This window comes from Coturnix japonica, chromosome 6 (assembly GCF_054131305.1).
Source record: "Coturnix japonica strain WE chromosome 6, WE-NBRP24, whole genome shotgun sequence".
NCBI lineage: Eukaryota > Metazoa > Chordata > Aves > Galliformes > Phasianidae > Coturnix > Coturnix japonica.
In genome coordinates this window covers 25,776,841-25,796,154 of record NC_140668.1, presented here as the reverse complement: position 1 = coordinate 25,796,154, position 19,314 = coordinate 25,776,841, and the positions used below count along the sequence as shown (strand labels likewise).

The 19,314-nt window shown below is 55.8% G+C and overlaps 3 protein-coding genes across 3 annotated transcripts in view; 2 read left to right on the top strand and 1 right to left on the bottom strand.

Annotated features, from left to right (window-relative positions):
* Nucleotides 1-3,758, bottom strand: part of LOC107319205 (uncharacterized) — a 224,733-nt gene extending 220,975 nt beyond the window's left edge. The window contains exons 1-4 of the mRNA XM_085550603.1: nt 3,662-3,758; nt 2,387-3,554; nt 1,248-1,476; nt 110-1,123 (exon numbers count right to left, since the gene is read on the bottom strand). Coding sequence (XP_085406729.1) covers nt 1,401-1,476; nt 2,387-3,554; nt 3,662-3,758 — 1,341 coding nt within the window. The 3' untranslated portion in view covers nt 110-1,123; nt 1,248-1,400. The remainder of the gene's footprint in view (nt 1-109; nt 1,124-1,247; nt 1,477-2,386; nt 3,555-3,661) is intronic.
* IRX5 (iroquois homeobox 5) lies at nt 3,426-6,704 on the top strand. The gene is made up of 3 exons (XM_015873872.3): nt 3,426-4,005; nt 4,947-5,352; nt 5,514-6,704. The coding sequence occupies exons 1-3, from the start codon at nt 3,757-3,759 to the stop codon at nt 6,260-6,262; spliced, it is 1,404 nt and encodes a 467-aa protein (XP_015729358.2). The 5' UTR covers nt 3,426-3,756; the 3' UTR covers nt 6,263-6,704.
* Nucleotides 6,705-7,283: 579 nt separating this feature from the next.
* On the top strand, nt 7,284-18,492 carry LOC146760532 (uncharacterized). The gene is made up of 2 exons (XM_085551787.1): nt 7,284-7,618; nt 9,402-18,492. The coding sequence occupies exon 2, from the start codon at nt 9,661-9,663 to the stop codon at nt 10,066-10,068; it is 408 nt and encodes a 135-aa protein (XP_085407913.1). The 5' UTR covers nt 7,284-7,618; nt 9,402-9,660; the 3' UTR covers nt 10,069-18,492.
* Nucleotides 18,493-19,314: the final 822 nt, after the last annotated feature.

Genomic DNA, 19,314 nt, shown 5'->3' with positions numbered 1-19,314 from the left:
TAAACATGAAGGGCACGGAAAGTTTCATGGATGCCAGCAGAGAACGTTTGAGAGGTAAATGCTGCTATGTGACAGAAATGCTGAGAAACACCAAGAAAGCTGTGCTTACAGAATGAAAAAGCTGTGAAATGCCTCCTTCAGGAGGAGCAGGAGATCAATCCATCATGAGTTCATTAGCACAGCGCAATTCCTGTTCCCTGGATCAGCCTGGAAGCTCAGACTGGCTCTGTGCTTTGAAACAGCGGCCCCTCACCTGCAGCTCCTTCGGCACCGGGAGGCAGCTGCCAGCAGAGGTGGCTGCTGGAAGGGAAAACTGGGTGAGACATAAAGAAACAGGCTTTCTTTCTACCCCCCCTCCCCTTCACTATAGCCAGTCATACTTACTGCATATGCCCAAGGCACATAGGCATAAGTAAGCAAAATTAACCTTAACGACACATTTAACTTAAGTCTGTATCGTGGCAGCAAATTCAAGCAAACCTCACCGATTGAGTCAATTACAGGAAACTTCAATGGAACAGAAACACAGCTCAGGTTGTCCCATGGCACTGCTGGGATTGCTGGAGCTGGGTGCTCTATATGGCCGTGTTGGGCTTGCCGTGCTGCCAGCTGCACTCATGCACGTTTTTATTGCACACACCCAAGAGGTTTCTTTGGTGCAATTAAGAAAGGATAAAGAGCGATAATCAGACTTGTAGCAAACAAACAAAAAGTGATTTTGCCTGCAAAGGTTTGCTGAAGAAATCAAGGTGGAGGTCTGCCTGTGTTGCACCGTACCCGAGTGCCAGCTGCCCACAGGGCTGTGCCTCTGAGTGCGAGCAGAGTGCAGGGAGATGAACTGCAGGGATGAGGGGAGAGCTCCCCAAATCCATGCCATGCTGAGAGCCATGCAGGACTCACCCTGCATGCACAGCCCTGCACCTCCTGGTGTCCCACCCGGGGTAGCAGCCTCATGCACAGCAGTGCCTGCAGGAGGGCAGCACACAGCTCAGTGCCAGAGCATCGTGCAGGTGCTTTTAGCTCCTGCTCAGTGAGTTCTGTGTTGGTTTAACAGAGCAACGTGAGCTCCTCACCACTCTGTGCAGCTCTTTAGTTTTCACATAGTAAAGTTTGTTCCACGGTGCTGTGAAGGTGAGAAAACCAAAATACTGTTTTCTTTACAATTAAATATATATATATATATAAATAAATAAATATACACAAACGCACACATATGTAAGTTTTGTCCTTACTGATGCAAGTTGTACCTTTAGATGTATGACATAAAACACTCCCAGCTGCCAATTTCTCCTGCAGCCCAAAGTCTTCCTCCTATGTGGCTCATAGGGGCAGCCTTGCACACAACGGCTTTTCCCAGGGCCTCCAGGCAATGCATTCCCAAACTAAGGGGGAAGCATCATTCAGTACCAGTACGGTAGGTCAGGAACTGTGATACAGAAACAGCAGAAAGGGGCTGCAAATCGCCTCCATCTCCGCCTATGGAAGAAGGGGGGAAAAAAAACGACAAAAAAACAAACGCTGAAATGATCTCCTGGTGCATCTCCCTTCATAACTCACGCTGAAAGGTGACGTTTTCTCCGGCTCTTAATTAAGATAACGATGCACACCTGTGCCGCCACTCTGTGCCAAGACGGCGTTATCCGTCAGCATCTTTGAAGCGCGTTCAAAACCGAATAAACGCACACGCATCAAAAAAAAGAAAAAAGAAAAAAAAAAGAAAAAAAAAAAAAAGAAAAAAAAAGAAAAATCTCGGTGCTTCTCCTTCGCTGCGTTGCGGATCTGAGACAGATGCACCTGCGAGGGCCGCCATAGGAGCGGGCTGCCGGGGCTGCCCGTGTCCGTCCCAGCGCTCGGTGCCGCCGGCAGGGAAAGCCGCTCCCGGTAACCGGCCGCGCGTCCTAAAATGGATCACGCCCAAAGCAAAGGATCAGCTCCGGCTCCGCGCCGCTTCGTCCCCGCTCTCGGTGCCGGCCGGGCCAGAAAGTTGAGCAGGCGAGAAATGACGTTAACAAACAAACAACCGGCAAACAGGGCGGGACGCAGCCCGTGCTCGGGGCGCAGCTCCCGTCGGAGGGAGGGAAGGGCCGCGTAAATACAGCGGGAAACAGAAACGTCTGTCCGAGCGACTCGGAACGGAGACGACAGCGGCGGAACAGCGGCAGAACCGCCGCGAACCGAGCGCTCCGGATCCCGCCCGACGCCGCCGGCACGAGGCTCCGCCAGCAGCGGCCTCACTCCGGTCAGCGCCCGGCGGGGCGGCAGCCGGACGAGAGGCCCCGGGGCGGGGGTCCCGAGAAGCCGCCTCGCCAGCAGAGGGCGCCCCGAGCGCCGGGGCAGCGGGGCTGTGGGCAGCGGAGGCAGCGCCGCGTCCCGTCCCGCTCCTCACCTGCCTCGTGCAGGAGCTGCCCATCCTGTTCTGTTCCATCCCGTCCTGTTCTGTTCCGTTCCGTTCCGTTCCGTTCCATCCCGTCCCGCAGCGCCGACCTCCGCGTGCCGCCAGCGCCCCGCCGCTCCCCCACCCTCCTTCAACCCCCCGCGGAGCGACGGCTCCGGCAGCCAACGGGAGGAGGAGGGGGACGGCCGGCAGCGGGGAGGCGGCCAACCGGATGCCGGGAGGGGCGGGGGCGGGTCCCGCGGCAGCACGGCCCGACGGGAAGTGTAGTGTGGGCCGCGCCCGCCCCGCCCGCAGCCGCGCCCGGTGCCGATCCCGACGGTCCGGGGCTCGACGCCCTCCCGGGAAGGTGCTGCTGTTCGGCTGCGGGGAGGCGGACGGAGCCCCTGTCCCGGCCCAGCCCTGTTAAACACCGCCCCGAGCCGGCAGCGGGGCCGGGGGATTCGGATCAAGCACGGGTGTAACGAGATTCCCCGGGCCGGGGACCGGGAGAGCGACCAGCGGGGGTGACCCGGGCTGTTCCCGGTTTGAAAACAGATCCAAGCGGTCACAGAGGATCGCGGCCGCCGATCGGCGGACACCGGGCGCTGTCCGTACGGCCCGACCCGCCCCGGTTCCCCACGAGGGCTGCGCCCCCTCCTCACCCCCCCATCCGCCCCGCCCAGCCCCGGCCCGGTCCGGCGGCACCCGACGGCGCGGCTCCGCGGTTGTATCTCCGTGTGCACGGCGCAGCACGGCCGTCCCACCTTCGGCGGAGGGAGGGGCGGGAGGGGAGGGAAGCGGGAGCGCGATCCATCTATTGCCGCTCCGCTCTGCTCCGCTCCGCTCTCCCCGCAGCTCGGCACACGCCGAAAGTTGCGGCCGCTCCCGCACGGCCCCGCATTACCCGCGAGCTCGCGCTCGTTGCGGGGAGGGCGGGAGCGCGGAGCCCCGGCGCTGGTTGGGCCCCGCCGCTGGCCCGGGCCCGGCCCGGCCTCCTGACAACACCCCGCGAAGGAGGAGCCTCGCCGGGCCGCGCAGAAGGCGTCAGGAGCTGCGATTTCCAACTTAGCATCTTGGCAGGACCCTGCGGAAAGCGAGAGCGGGGAGGAAGGGGGAGGGAGGGGAAGGGAAAAAAAAAAAGAAGGGACCCCCCCCCCCCCCCCGACATCACCCCCCCCCCCTCCGTGCGAGGGGCAGAGACAGAGCGGGGAACGCAGCACAGAGCGGGGGCAGAGCGAGAGGGAAGCGGTGCCCAGCGCGGGGCGCGGAGCGGTGCCGCTGCCCGGCTGGCGAGGGCGGCCAGCCCCGGCCCCAGCCCCGGCCCCAGCCCAGCCCGTCGCGGCGGCTCCCCCGGGCCCGCGGGTGTATGTGTGCGCGGGGCCATGTCGTATCCTCAGGGCTACTTGTACCAGCCGTCTGCCTCCTTGGCTCTTTACTCGTGCCCGGCGTACAGCACCAGCGTGATTTCCGGACCCAGGACCGATGAACTTGGGAGATCTTCTTCGGGCTCCGCTTTTTCCCCTTATGCCGGATCTACCGCCTTCACCGCCCCGTCCCCGGGTTACAACTCGCACCTCCAGTACGGCACGGACCCGGCCGCCGCCGCCGCCGCCGCCTTCACTTCCTACGTGGTAAGAGCAGCCCCGGGCAGCGACGCCGCGCCGGGCACGGCACCCCTTCCCTCGGCCCCGCTTTTTGTTCCCGTTCGATTTCGGGGCTCGCGGGGACAAAAGGCGGCGCGGCCCCCGGCCCCGGCGCGTTCCTCCCGCACCGCGCAGCGCTGCGGACACGGCCCGGGGAGAGCGGCCGGGACCGGGCCGGGCCGGGCGGTATCGCGTGGGTCAGCGGCAGAGCAGGAGGGACCGCTCCCGTTTCCCCAACAAGAGAAAAAAAATATATATCTATTTTTGAATATACCGAAGAACAGACCGAGCGTCTGAATCCCGCAACCGTTTTCTCGTTGCGGTGTGAAGGGGAACGAACCGACAGCGGCCGGAGGTGGGAGAAGTGAGGCCGGTGAGCCCGGCAACTTTCCCCTCTAATTGCGCTCCGATGGGCCCGGGGCGCTCCGCCGCCACACCCGAAATAAAGCCGGGGGTCGCGCTCGGCTCCTCCGCTCCGTTCGCGCTCCAGGCGGAGTTTCCTCGAGTTCTTTCCCTTTTTCTCGTTTATTTTCCATTTTTATTTTCCCAGCCTCTTTTCTTCCCCCCCTCCTTCTCCCCCCCTCATCTGCTCTTTCCTTTTCCCTTTATTCCCGGCCCGGCAGGTTGTCCGCCGCGGCGGCAGCCCTGGGGAAACGGGGGGCAGCGGGGAGGCACTGAGAAAGCAGCGGGGAAGGAAAGCAGCGGGAAGGCAGCGCCGCGCTCCCGGCCGTGGGGCAGAAAAGCGGGGTTCCCTCGGGGCCGGAGCCTTCGGGCCGTTCCCGGCTCCCCCCCCCCCAATGCTGCCCCCCGGCCGGAGCGGCGCTGCGGGGCGCTGCGGGGCTCGGGCAGGCCCGGCTGCCCTTGCCGTGTCATTGCCGCCCGCCGCCGCCTCTCCCCGCGCTCACGGCCGCTTCTCGTTCTCTCCGCAGGGTTCTCCCTACGAGCACCCCCCGGCCATGGCGGGTTCCCTGGGCTACCACCCGTACGCGGCGCCGCTCGGCTCATACCCCTACGGGGATCCCGCGTACCGCAAGAACGCGACGCGGGACGCCACGGCCACTCTCAAGGCCTGGCTCAACGAGCACCGCAAGAACCCGTACCCCACTAAGGGCGAGAAGATCATGCTGGCCATCATCACCAAGATGACCCTCACCCAGGTCTCCACCTGGTTCGCCAACGCGCGGCGGCGGCTTAAGAAGGAGAACAAGATGACCTGGACCCCGCGGAACCGCAGCGAGGACGAGGAAGAAGAGGAGAACATCGACCTGGAAAAGAACGACGAGGACGAGCCGCAGAAGCTGGAGGAGAAGGGGGACCCCGGCTCCCCAGACGCAGGTAGGCGGCGGGCCGGGGAGCGGAGGGGGGGGACGCGCCCTCGGGGCTGCCCGGTGCGCCCGGGCGGGGGGAGCGGGCGGCGTCGCGCGGGGTTGGGGGCGGCTGCGAGGCCCTCGGGCCGCCCGCCGAGCCTCCCCCCACCCCGGTCCTTTCCCCCGCAGGAGCGGCGGAGCCCAGGGCCGCGCCGGGCTGCGAGCGCCTGCAGGAGCCCCCCAGCCCGCGGGAGGCCGAGGCCGGTCTCAGCGATTCGGATTGCAAGGAGCCGCCGGAGGAGCGGCTCGACGGGCCGCCCGCGCTGCCGAAAGCGCCCGGCGCTTCCCCGCTGGGGCCGTGCCCGGGGGGCCGCGGTCCGGGCCCCGAGGAGCCCCCGCCGTTCCGTCCTCCCTCCGCCGCCGCGGGGCCGCCGCACGTCGCCGAGTCGCACCCGCTGCCGCCCGCCGCCGCCTCCGTCATCCACTCGCCGCAGCAGGCGGCCCTCGCCAAGCCCAAGCTCTGGTCGCTGGCCGAGATCGCCACCTCGGCGGACAGGGCGAGGGAAGCGGGCGGCGAAACGGCGACCCCCGGCCCCGCCGTGCTGGGAGGCGGCGGCCCCCAGCGCCCCTCTCCGCCGCGGCCCCGCTCGCCGCCCTCGCAGTGCCCGTTCCCCAACGGGGCGGTCCTGCCGCGGCCGCTCTACTACACGGCGCCCTTCTACCCCGGCTACACGAACTACGGCTCCTTCGGGGCCCTGCACGGGCACCCCGCCGGCGGGCCCACCGCGCCCGGCGCCGCCTTCAATGGATTAAACCAGACTGTGCTGAGCCGGGCCGAGGGGCTGGGGAAGGAGCCCAAGGCGGCCAGGAGCCAGCCCCAGGCGGAGCTCGGCAAGGACTCGCCTTACGAACTGAAGAAAGGTATGTCCAGCATTTAATGTCGGCTTCCCTCCTTCCCCCGCTGGGACTGTGCTTCGGTTCTTTTCTTTTCTTTCTTTCTTTCTTTCGTGTTTTTTTTTTTTTTTTTTTTCCCCCTTTCTTTCTTTTAATTTATTGAAAGAAATCAGAGCTCGCCGCCGCAGTTATTTTTCCACTACCAAAAGAAACGCAAAAACGAAACAAACGGCGCCGAGCTGTTCCCCCCCCCCGCGCCCGCAGCGCTCCCCGCGGCCCCCACGGACGTTTGTACGGACCCCTCTGTATATTTAATGTAGCTTTTGTATTTAAATTGATAATACGGTATCTTTGAAGTAAATTATGAAATCGAGACACCTGTACAGGCATTAATGTTGTTTTCGTAATATAAATATATACATTTCTGTGTCTTTTTCCGAATTGTTTCATAGTTTTAAAAAATATATATATACAAGTTTAATTTAATTTTTTATGGCTAGTGGTTTTTTTCCCCCCGTTGGGAGTGCGCTAAACTAGAACGAAAAGAGGGAAAAAAAAAGGGCAAAGAGGAACGGGTCCCACTTGTGGGGTACGGAGCTCGTCGGGAAAGGGGCGGGCGGCAGAACGCAGCCCCGCTCCTGCAGCCGCAGCCCCGCTCTGTTCCCGCAGCGGTTGCGGGGCCGATCCCGCACGTAACCTCATTACCCGCAATCAGTGCCGCGTTTCACGCGAAGCGATCCGCTGCTCAACTTCGCTAATGAGTTCGATTTTCTGCCAGATTTCCCCTCGCTGCCGGTGCCCGGGGCCGCGGCTGGGGGGGGGGTGGGAGGGGGGCAGCGCTCGGGGCCCCCTCCCGGGCCCGCGGTGCTTGCGGGCGGCGGCAGGTAGGGGTCACACTCGGCCCGGCTTTGGCGTCCGCCCGCCGCCGCGGGAGCTCCGCGCCGCAGCCCGCCGTCCCGGAGCTCTCCGGGAGCCGAGGCGGGGAACGGCGCCCGGTGCCCGCGGGAGCCGAGCGGTCCGGTCCGGCGGAACGCAGCGTCGGGAGGGGGGCGGCCCCGGGCCGGGTGGGCTCTGCTTTGTGCCGCCCGGCCGGAGCTGGGGGTGTCGGGTGCAGGCGGGCACGGAGGGAGCGTTCCCAGCAGCGGGCAGCTCCTTCCGTTCTGTTCGCGTGGGGTTCGGTTCGGATTCGTCTTTTGGTTTGTTTGTTTGTTTGTTTGTTTTCCTTTTTTAATTAATTAATTTATTCTTTTTTTTCCCGATCCGGATAATTATTCCGTGAGCCCTTCAACTTTAGCGGAGCCGTTCGGTGTCCGAAACGCGTTTATTCACGCGTGTGTGCGTGTTACGGGGGTTTAAAGGGTCCTTCGTGTGTCACGTCTGAACACCTGGGTACCCAAACGGTGCGTGCGATCTCATTTCAAATCAAAACTGTTCCGACCTGAATGTCTGAAGACTGGAATTGTCCAGGGACAATACTACGTTCTTTTGTCCCTTTATAAATTATACAAGATTTTATACCGCCCGCTCCGAGCCGCGCTCGTGTCCCGCACTCACAGCGCGGCTTCATTCCGCACATGAGGAGCGCAGCGCAGCGCAGCGGCCGCGGGGATGGGGCGGTGCGGGTCGGCCCGGGTAGAATTTCCCATGGTCGGGGCCGGCAGTGCGGAACCAACAGGTCCCCAACGGGTCCGACCCAACGGGGTTTCGTTTCTCAGCGAGCGGGGACGGATTTAGTTTAATGTCTCTCTACCTTCGACCATCTCACCTCCCTGTCTCTGAGAAAGCCGCTCCGCACGGCAGCTCCGGAGCCCCGCTCGTTCGGTAGCCTCGTTCCCTAAAACCTTGGCTGCTTTCGGCTGCTCTATACGCGGTACCAGTATGATTTTCGTTTGATACATAAATTCCGCCGGGAATTTCCCGTTTCCCTCAGGTCGCGGCCCGTCGCCCATTGAAACCATAACCATTTCTGCGGCCCCACCGCTGTGTTCCCCCCAGTTTTGCCTTTTCCCCGTCCCCCTGCAAAAGGGAGGCGGGGTGGGGGGGCCGGCGCTGCCGTTGCTTCTTTCTCCTTTCTAACAGCAAGGGGGGGAGGGGGCAGCCCGCCCTTTCTGCTCTGCTCTGTCAATTTGTCGTTCGAATACAAAACAAAACACTTTGAGGACACTTAAAATACAACTAACGGGAGCCAGTGCGGGTTCCCGGGAGCAGCGTCTGCCGGGCCGCGAGTGGGGCCGGGCCGGCAGCAGCAGGAACAGCAGCACTAAGAGCAGCAGCACTAAGAGCAGCAGCAGGTGCCCGGCCCGGCCGCAGGCGGCGGCGGCGCAGCCCCGCAGGGCCGCCCGCTCCCTCCGAGCCCCCGACATCCTCGCGTGGGGCCGAGGGGCCGCGGAGCCGCTCGGGGCCCCTCGCAGAACGAGCGGAGTTCCCACCTGCGGCCGCTCCGAGAGCCTCCAGCACTGGAGTAGGGGCTGCCCCGGGGGAGCCCCGCAGGTTCCCCAGCAGCACTCCCCAGGTCGAGGGACCAGGGCCAGCCTGGGGCAGAGGAGCCCCCCCTTGTCCCCGGGCCCTTTCTCGGTGGCGCAGGGAGACGAGGAGGGGAGCCCGGCGCAGCCCCGCTGCTTCCTCTTTCACGCTTAAAACCAAAACAAATCCGAATTCGGACACCCCACACCACAGACCGTGTTCTCAGCCTCCCTCACCCCGGCTGCGGCCTTTCCCGTTTATCTGCTCCACGGGCCTCCCCTCGGGCCGGAGAGAGGCAGTGCCTGGGCAGGCCCGGAGCCGCGGCACGAGGGAAGGGACGGCGGGGTAGCGGGGGGCTGCCCAGGGAAGGTGCGATGGAGCGCTGCGTGCAGTGCAGAGCTGCCCGAGTGCCGGTTTGGCCGCAGGCAGAGCCCGGTGCGGGGCCCGAGCCCTGGGAGCTCCCCCGTCCCCGCACGGTTATTAGCGGGGGCACCGAGGCCGGCCGGGAATGAGTGTCCCGAACCCAGAACGTGCCGCCTTCCAACCGAGAGCTACGGTACTAATTCCCCGTCCCCCCGTCGGTTCCTTTAAGATCTGACACAAACACATCAATGGCCCCGAAGAAGGAGCTTTGGCGGAGAACAAGTGGCAGTTCTGAATTTACCTTTTGTGTGCGCCTCAGATGCAATCTTAAGGCATTTTTTCCCCTCTCTTCCACAGAAAAAGAGCGTTAATCTGCCCCATCTCGGGGCCCGAGGATCGGAGCGGAGGAGACATTCACTGCAAGCACGTAGGGGAATAAGGGTCTCGCTTTATTGAATCATCAAATCCCAGGAACGAAGCTCTTAATTAATTATGGGTGCTAAAAATTCAGGCCAGCTGCTTCTTTTTACTCGCCTCTGACAGAGAAAGACAAAGTCTGCGGCGAGCTCCTCCGAGGCGCTCCGCATAAATCAGCGCTCCCGGCCCGCGGGGACAGATGGCGCCTCGGCCCCGCGCCGCCCGCATTCCTCCACCGCACCGCGGCGGTGCGGGAGCGCCGGCCCGGCCCGGCCCTGTCCGACGGCGCGGCCGCGGGAGCGGCTCCCGTTCGCCGTCGGAAGGAGCGGCAGAACCCCGCGGTGCCCGCGGCCGGCGCCTCCCGGAGCCCCGTGAGCCGGCGGGTTCAGGCCCCAGACCGACGGGCTCCGCGGCCGTCGGCGGTGCGGGCCCGCAGCTCACAGCCCGGCGCTGCGCTGCCCCAGCGAGGCGCCGCGTCCCGTCCCTGCGGGGTCCGTCCCCGCACCTCTCCTTGCCGCCGCCATCGGCTTCTATTTGCTTAAAGCAAACCACGGCCCTCTCCTCGCTCACGCCTGATGGATGCAAATGTAAATGTGCACTTATTTAATTGGATCGGGTCCCAAGATAAAAGAGATAAACGGCTCCCGGTTTGCCAAGTTATTTTCAGAGGCACGAGGAGCCGCGCGGAGGGAAAGTTAATGAAGAGGAGCGGCCGCCCCGCGTCTAAACGGCTCCCTCCGGCCGCGGGGGGGCCCTCGGGGCCGGCCTCGCCCTGCGGAGCCCCGCTCCCCTCGCCCCGTCCGACCCCGCGTGCGGGAGCAACTCAGCCGGTATTGATACCAACATGGGGTTTGTCGCTAAAGGCCTTCCAAAACAAATTCTCCGGCTGAATGCCAACGCGTGCGTGTCGGCCGGTGACAGCTGATTAGTGCAATGATTTACGGCCAAGTTACAAAAAAATTGATACTGTCAAAGGCTGCAATTTGACAAGAAAAAATAAATAAATAAGAGAGAGAGAGAGAAGGCAGCTCAGCCTTCAGGGCTTCCACCGCAGCACAGCCCAGCCCACCCCACGCCATGAGCACCTGCAGCCCTCCGGGCCCCAGCGGGCCGCACCGCACAGAGCACAGCCTGGCCCTGTCCCTTCACTGCCTGCCCACGGCATCACCTGCAGCCCTGCACTGCAGCCTTAGGCTGCCTTTTTGTTTTGAGACTTTTTTTTTCTGCTCATTAATTGATTAAAAAAAAAAAAACAACACAAAACCTTTCCCTCATTTCTCTGCAGCTCTTCTTCATAAAGAAAGCTTTTGCTCCGCAATAAAGTGAGAGACTTTGATCCCAGATCATCCTCTTAGGCCTTCCAGCTGAAATCAGCGGAGAAACTATGTGGAGTTATTGTTCGCACTTGCTGCACTTCTGATTCAGAAAGGGCTGATTTATTAGCTTGTCAAGGGAAGCATTGTTCAGGAAGGCAATCAAAAAGCACTTACCTAGCTAAACTAAAATTACTGCCTTTTCAGTGGCTAATTTGTATAACTCCCATGGAGGAACTTGGGAAGTGTTTGATGAGGCATAAAATGATGATTAATGAATTTATTGGCCTGCTGCTCATCAAATAGGAGTAGTATATCTTTCCTCTATTGGGCGTTGGGGCTAATGCTACATGGCTGTGTAAAGCAAGTCCAATATGATCTCCTTTTTAGCCCCCTTTTAACCCCCGTGACCTGAAGAATATCTCCGTGTAACAGAGGCAGCATCAGGGGAGCACACAGACAAAGAGCCCGTTTGATACGACGGCAAATGAGAAACGCGAGGAAAGTGGCTGCGGGGACAGATCCGCTCAGTTTTCGGCTTTCAATCACTTTGACTACTGAAGTGGGAAGAATGCAGAAACTAGATAAGGTGCGAGAAGAGAAAAGAAAATGACAAACCAATTTGAACTTTCAGAAAGGAGCCAGCCGACAACTTTGCTGCTCCCAAGGTGGAGCAGAAGTGTGGGCAGTGCTGTGGCTCAGAGCCATGGTGCCCAGCCCAGCTCATATCGGGCACCGTGAGCCCATGAATGTCCTTTCTCCTCTGCTGGAACAGCTTGGATCCTTCTCTGAGCAGTGGTTAACATTCAAATCGCAATTCTGGGGCTGCGGCTTGGAGACAAACAACTTCTTTTCCCCCTTTAAAAGCCCTTTCTAAATCACGTGTGCCGCAGTGCCCACCTGTACACACAGGACCGACACGATACCTTATGCTCTGCACATTGCTGCTCTGAGCAGGGTAAGACCCCCAGAAGATCAAAAACATTGCAGACATTCTCAAAATCTTGTTAAAATGCATTTGCCTGAGGTTTGGAGACAGAGATCTTCCCGGGACGGAACCAATTTAGCTCTCAGCTTCACGGACCCCTCCCTTGCTGCTCTGACATGAGGGCTGGGCCTGGGAGGGCTGCAGCTTCACATCTCCAGTGAAGGTGTGTGTGTGTCTCGGCAGGACCTGCTGCCAAGGAGGCAGCTTCTCCCACTCAGTCCCAGCACAAGGAGAAAATAATCTACTTCAAGAACACATATTCTCTGTGAAGAGCAAATCTGGCTGTCCCATGCTAGGTAACGCCGTCCTTTCAAATGCTCTTGCTCACAAAACGTAAGGTGTATAATGAATCAGAATGGTTAATTTTCCAGATCTGTTAAGAAATTATCGGAGGAGGAAATTCCTGACCCATCTTCCCATTGAGGAGGCTGTGTGAACAAATCACAAAGCCATCCTGAGCCTACATGTTGCCTTCTGTGACTACAGGAATGCAGCACCCACCTCACGTCCAGACAAGCAGAAAACATTTATGTTAACGTTAGCGAATGGGTGTTTGTCCGGGACCCTTCTGGGCAAAATGATCCCCTGGAAAACAATGTTTATAAACATCCCCAAGCAAACAGCCCTCTCCTGACACCAGCCTACCACCAAGGCGCTGCTCAGCAAGTTTTATCTGCAAGTCCTTGACCTGTGACTGCTTTTACAAAGGCTCTCTGTTCATTAGCAATTTCAGGTCACTTTGAGTACTTGTGTCATGAGTGCATAGCACAGCTGTAAAATACACGTATTAAGTACCAGCTGCATTAATACAGGGGCTTATTTTCCTCCACTTGGCTCCCAAAAGCAACATGATCTTACACGTCGATGAAAAAAGACATAGTTATATTTGCATAATTACAGCAATATTGTAGGTCGTTAGTGCAACGGACCTAAGAGGCTGATTTATGATTAAATATGTATGGCTAAAAGTTGCCATGCTGGGTAGTGTGCGTAGCATTAGACAATGACAGTTTTGGGGCATAATTGCTTTAATGTGGGCAATTAAGACTAAGTGCATGTGATTTTAGTGTCTGCCCTACATTCCTCTGAATGATTACAATGATCAATACACATGATTTGTAAGTTGCTTCCTATTGATCCAATGGTAAAATGTTTGACCTTCCTTTGAGGAAGTAATTTGCTAAATTATGACACCACGTAAAGTCTTTCTTGGTTCAGAGGTGAGGGGTAATGGGTGCTCAGGTTTAAAAAAACATAATAAGAAGGAAGAAAGAAAAAAGAAGAAAGAAAGAGAAAAGAAACTTTCCTCCCCTTCCCCTGAAGGTCTCCGCAATGTCCCTGCCCACTTGCTGATTTCACCTGTGCAGGGAGGAGCCTGGCACATCCCTCCTGGAAATTAATGGGGGAAAAGACCGGACTGCACGCTCAGCCCATCTCTGCAAGAAAGTCTCCTGAATGAACTCGATCTGTTTACACCTTGATGCCAAACCACCAGGAAGCTCTGACCACAAGGTCTGTGCTGTTTGCAAGCTGCTGGGGCAGCAGCAGAGAAGGGGAAGCGGAGCACCGTGCGAGAGCTGGGACACGTGGCAGGGCTTCCCGGGCTGCCTGCCAGCCTGCGCCTTGCTGCGCACATGGCGCAGAATAGCCCTCACTGTATCACATTAGCAGGTATGAAAAGGAAAACAACAAAGAGTCCATGAAACCGTGTGAGCTGGCGAGCAGTGACTTTGTTCTGGTGAGACGCTTCCACCTGGTAGGAGTGCCTGAGCAGGCAGGTAGCAAAGGGGCTCAAACGGAGGTGCAGTGCTTACAAGGGGGCTCTGGCCAGGCCCTTGGTGCCCCCACCCACCAGCAGCTTGCACCGCCGCACACATCTGCAGCAGCTCCCACTCACTGCAGGCACATGGGCACACAGCAGGGGATAGCAGATCTGAACCTGGTGGTTCAGCCAGGGAGAGCTCAGTCCCTGCCACCAAACCCCTGCTGCTGGGAGTGCAGGGCTGAGAGCTGGACGGGGAAATGTTCATGTGCAGGCTCTGCCCTGCACAGGGAGCCATCAGGAGGTCAGTTAAGTCACCTCACCTCCCTGGCAGATCTGAACATCATCTGTGTTAGTAGCACAGTTCTCACCAAATTTCTTTTTTTCTTAATACACTCAGCAATACGAGTCCTGACCTTGAACTGGGAATCGAGCTGTTGGATATCCTTTGCTTAAGCTCTCCAGCTGCCGAGATCTGATGGCAAGCTTTTCAATTTCAAAGATAAGAGCTGCTGCCACTGTTTTCTCTGAACCTTCTTCCAGGAGGGCACATCCCCAGGTCCTGTTCAGCCCCAGCTCCCAGGCTCTGTGAACACCCCATGTTCTCCTGGGACCTGCACTCAGGCTGCCTGAGCTGGGGGCCACCAATCTGGCCTCCAAAAGGGATGCAGTCACCTCAGAGAGGTCTCCAATGGCATCTGAGAGCCCCAGGGCACCTGGATGTGACCATGGGCCTTTGAGAGCCTCACACTGGGCAGAAGGTGGAGGCTAGGGAAATACTGCAGGGCTCCTCTGATAGCAGGAACACCCAAGGCAGGGCAATGAACAACAGCCCTAAGCACTGCAACAGCCAACAGCAAGGAAAGGCACATTGCAGCATGAACCAGCCCATCCTAAAACCCATGCCTAAAACCAATGCCTAAAACCAATGCCTAAACCAGGGCTGAGGACAGACACACTGCATGTGCTCTGCTGAATATGGGGAGAGCCTGCAGGGACTACACACCGGGTGTCTGCAGTGCGGGCATCTGGAGCCAGGGGAGATGGTTCCACTGCAGGCAGATGGCCCCTCCCTGCAAGGTGCCTGCCTTTAGAGTTACCATAATAACCTCAGCAATCTCAAGCAAAAAACAGACCCACCCACTGTAAAATCTGTATCAAATGACTTCTTTTTACTGATTCGAGAAATGGTGTTAAGGAGTATTTAGAAATAAAGGTTTGTCAAAATCTGAACAGCCCCAGTAGCTCTAATACCTCAGCCAAAGTATCACGGCAGTACCCAAGAGAATGGGATAGCAGTTGTGATAAATGGACAAGTGGTCAAAGCTCTTATTTATGTTGGAACTACACTCACAAACACTGCCATTGGCTTTCTACTGAAACACTCATGGAATAACACAAAACTCCATGACCCCCACTGAGGAGAGTCCATAACTACCTGCCTGGCTTTAAACATGGAGCCATGGAAGTTGATGAAACTTCAGTAACACAGTTAAAGCACATTGTGGGATAGGACACGTTCCTCATGTGGGGCTGCTCATGGCAGAATCCAGCCCACAGATGTAATGGCGTGACTACATGGAAACCAGCATCTGCAAAACTGAGTTCCTGGTTATGGTGAGGACAAAAAAAACCCAACAAAATAGGATAAGGTGTCAATATAGGAATAGGAAAAGAGGCACTTTGCATGCAAAACCGGTAGGAGGATTTGTGTGGTTCTGCGAGTTGGAAATGTAACAGACACATTGCTTTGTTGCTGTTAATTTTGTTTTGCCTTTTTATTAACTGCACCACTTTGATGAGTATTTTTAAAAATAAAATAATGGCTATCAGTCAGTCAGGCTGCTTTGAAGTATCTCTGAGCAGAGTGACTGGTAGCATTTATTGATTTCATAGTGTGACACTAAAAGTTTTGATATGGGATTTTAAAAAATGATATTTGAAGTTAAAAGAAGACATCTTGATTAAAGCCAGAACAAATTGTTTGGCTGAGATTCAAGCTCTGGTTCACATCCCTTTCCAAGCCTGTCGATTCACTTGCTCACTAGGAAAGGCCCATATGCTTTCAATGGACGAGTTAAAAATTCATGCAGGAAACTGCTTCAAAGTTGGGAACCAACGGAACAGCTAAATCCATAAGGGAAAAATACATTCATACATGTTGGATATCGGAATGAGGTAGAAAGGTCTGTGCTTAAGGGGGTTCAACTGTAAGCCACAGACAGTGTGACCTTGAAGCCCATCCCAGCCTTCCATGCATCCGTTGCCTGTATGCAGACTGCTGATAATGCTGTTCCCATCACCTCCCTGGGAAGATGAGCAGCAGCTCCACGATGCTCTAAGCCATACGGATGGAGAGATGAGCTGGGGGCTACCAGCTGAAATCTCATAAAGGCAGTGATGCAAGCTGCTGAGCTGGTGGGTGTGAACATCCCTGCCTGCAGCTTTTGGGCAGCTGGCTCCAAAGGTGCTTTGGAGACTCCGCCACACCAAAAACTGAAGTTCTGCTGACAGTTCCTACTGAAAGACCTGACAACAGCCTTCCTGGCTGCTCAAGGTGAAGAGGAAAAAGGACAAACCCATTTCTGAGGGCTGCTCCACTCCGGTAAACAAAGACAGTGTGCCACCTGGCATGAAGAAACAGGAGCAGGAGTTGCTCATAAGGAGCTGATACTGATGAGTCTTCACAGGGATATTTTGTCCCAGCCACAGCCAACTGGATTCCTCAAGTCCAATTTGAAGAACCCATTCCTGAAATAACTGGCCTGCAGCACCTGCTCCCTGGGCAGTCCAAGAGAAGACCATCACCGCTTCTTTCCACCTTCTTCCACTGCTGGTGTCACTGGGGATGAGACTGACTTTTAAAGGAAATGCTCGCTAGGGCCACTTGGGAGGGTTGTGAGGAAGAAATACCTTGTCAGTTTTGCAATGGAAAATGTAATAACTCACCAGCAGGCTATTGACTGAGTTGTTAAACTCTGGGGGGAAAAAAACCTGTTAGGTGAGCTGGTTAATATCAAGGCTCACCACTCACTTCTGCATACTACAGACCATGTCAAAAGCTTTCCAGTAATCAGTAGAGCTTAAGAAAAGTCTCTGATTAACTTTTCTTTCATCTTTCTCTTTTCCATCTGGTGTTAAAGATCAAACCTTCAGTTCCTCTCCTCTTTTAAGCCTTGCCTGTTTGACAGCAAACTTCTCATCCATCTTAAATCTACTGTGGGCTAGAATGTCTTTCAGCAGTGGCTAAAGGGTAGACATATTATCAGATAGTAACCATATTGCTCCTTCCCTTTTCCTTTAGCTCTGTATTTGTTATTAGAGGATATAGCTGGGCTTTCCGACTGTTCGGCTTCTATCCCTCCACTGCTGGATATTGCTGTGCTGATAATGCTTTGCAAATTGCTGCAGCATCCCAGCTTTGGAATGCACTCTCTGCACTTTGTATAGCTCCTTCCAACTGCACCAGCTGCTCAGGATGCCTGTCCTTTGGGACCTGCAGCATCTGTGCTCCTCAAGGTACTGTGACATGGGGATGACAGTGATTTTGACAATGCCAGGGCTGTAAAGCTTCACACTGCATTGTGCCTGCAGGGTAAAGGCAGTGCCCTCCCTTCAGCAGAGGCTGCGGTAAGACTGAGGCTCAGCCACCCTTTAGAAATCTATCTATCTTAGTGGGACGTGAATGAGAACAGCTGGAACCAGTGGGATCAGCATAGACCTGTCCCTGATCCTCCTCGTGTGGCATTCTTACAGCTAGTCCTTAGCAGAAGAATAAGAAAAGCAGCTATAATTATTTGCTCTGTGGCTTGCACAAAACAAAGAGGTAACATCTCACCATCACACTGGGGCCACTGGGGGCCCCAGAGATACAGAGCATTTGGATAATGGTAAATGGAAGAACGTCAAGATAATTACATTTCTAATTATCTCAGTATAAATCCTGCTTTACTGTTCTGAGCCTGGAGCAAAGAAGTGGGTGCTATCACACGGGAGCAATGCCTTCCCTTTAGGAGGAGACAAGTGAACACCCTTGGAGGTGACCAGTGCTGTGTCAGAACCAGGTTCTGTCAGCTCACCTCTGCCTGACACCGAGCAGTACGAGGGGACAGGAGAAATGCAGAAGCACCGTATGGGCCAGATGTGGACAGCCTGCATCCTATCCTGCTCCGTGGTAGTCAGAGGCTGACTTACATCCTGGAATATGTGGATCAAAACCATTTGCGTTATTTGTTGTATTAATTAAAGCATTGTGTGTTTCTGATTTCCACATAAGCATGTAAATGAGAATCCTCCTACATCTCGGTTGGAGCAGTTTGCTGTGGCAGACAGGCCCTGCTTAAATCCTGTGTTGCGTAAAAAAGCTTTTCCATTTGTCAATGCTGCATTTCATACCTTTAACTATCAATTTAGCTGACACTGGAATTCACTTAAAACATTTCTTCTCAATGTAATATATTCTATATGTGTAGGCTCATGCTCATACGGTGAAATGGCAATCAATTGTGCTTACAGTTATAAACACAATTACTGTGCAGTGCCACTGCTGCAGTTCCTACAGCTCTCGTTGGTGCAGGGACAGGGATTAATCGTCACGGGGACAGGAGAAGGGGGAAAATAATAATAAATGCAAACATTCTGATTAAACGCTGCGCAACGCTGAGCCGAATGTGGAAAGGACCAACTCCTCACAGCTCCGACTGGCGCATATCACCCCTCTGTGGGCCTGACTCATCCATCACCACATTTCTACAGTTGTAAAGCAGCACAGCTTTGATTGCAGGACGCTCTGCTGATAGCAAAGCCTGAGGGACAGAGCTGTGGGCCAGACTGCCCGCTTCTTACATTTGTTGGTTGCATGTAACATACAGATTACAACACGTTTTATGCTACGCTGTTGGTCAAAATGCGTTTTATTTGCTAAGGGGAGCTGAACTGTGGAAATAAATGAGCTATTTTTTAAGTTAATGATGTGCACAGGCTCCTGTTGAAATACTTGGAGAATACACCACCTTCCTCCACCAAACATATTCTGCAGACAACTCTTGTTTAGCAAACCCTGTCTTTAAACCCGTATTTACCATCTCAGGAGGTCTGACCGTACTTTTTGTCTCCTTTGGTTGTGGGATACGAACTTATAACTTGGTTAGCTCAGCTGCCTGAGCTAACCTGCCTGCCTACCAATGGGCTTTCAGAATTCATTGGTGAGTAGTGTGTACTGCTTTATGTGTGCAGCCCACATAGTAATCATGATTTATTTCGCAGTCGGTACAAGTTTTAAATACTCCTTTGCCCTATAATACAAACTTTGAAACAATTTCGAAACTCTGCTTTCAGTTTAGGGAAAAGCCATTTGCTCCTGGGTTCTCTGAAGGCATGGAAAGATGTCAAGTTGTTCGGCGCTGCATCTGAGAGCCAGAAAACCAACACACTCTGGGCAGAATCAGCGTCGTCATAAATAAAAGAGTAATGTTTTGATTTGGAGTTATAAATAATGAAATAAGCACCTGATTTTTATCCAAAAAATTAAGAGGCATAATTAATTCAGACATGCTCCAGGGCAGTTCTAACACGTGCTCTTTGTTCTCGTGGTTTCTCGTCTATCTGACATGGTTGCTAGGATGCTACTGTACAATGATACCTCTCAGGAGCACTACCTCCGGGTTATGTGCGTGTGACGCAGCATCATTTTCAACTTTTTTTCTCCTTTAGAAGCTGATAATTTTGCCAAGCTGGGTGTGATCCCAGCCTCCCAGCCAACACACAGTTATGAAATTGGATTAATGAATG

Excerpts from the sequence above, each read along its gene's own strand:
- IRX5 (XM_015873872.3), top strand. The coding sequence starts at position 3,757 with ATGTCGTATCCTCAGGGCTACTTGTACCAGCCGTCTGCCTCCTTGGCT. Across the intron at positions 4,006-4,946 it reads CCGCCTTCACTTCCTACGTG|GGTTCTCCCTACGAGCACCC; the intron begins GTAAGAGCAGCC and ends TTCTCTCCGCAG. Across the intron at positions 5,353-5,513 it reads CCCCGGCTCCCCAGACGCAG|GAGCGGCGGAGCCCAGGGCC; the intron begins GTAGGCGGCGGG and ends TTTCCCCCGCAG.
- LOC146760532 (XM_085551787.1), top strand. The coding sequence starts at position 9,661 with ATGGCGCCTCGGCCCCGCGCCGCCCGCATTCCTCCACCGCACCGCGGC.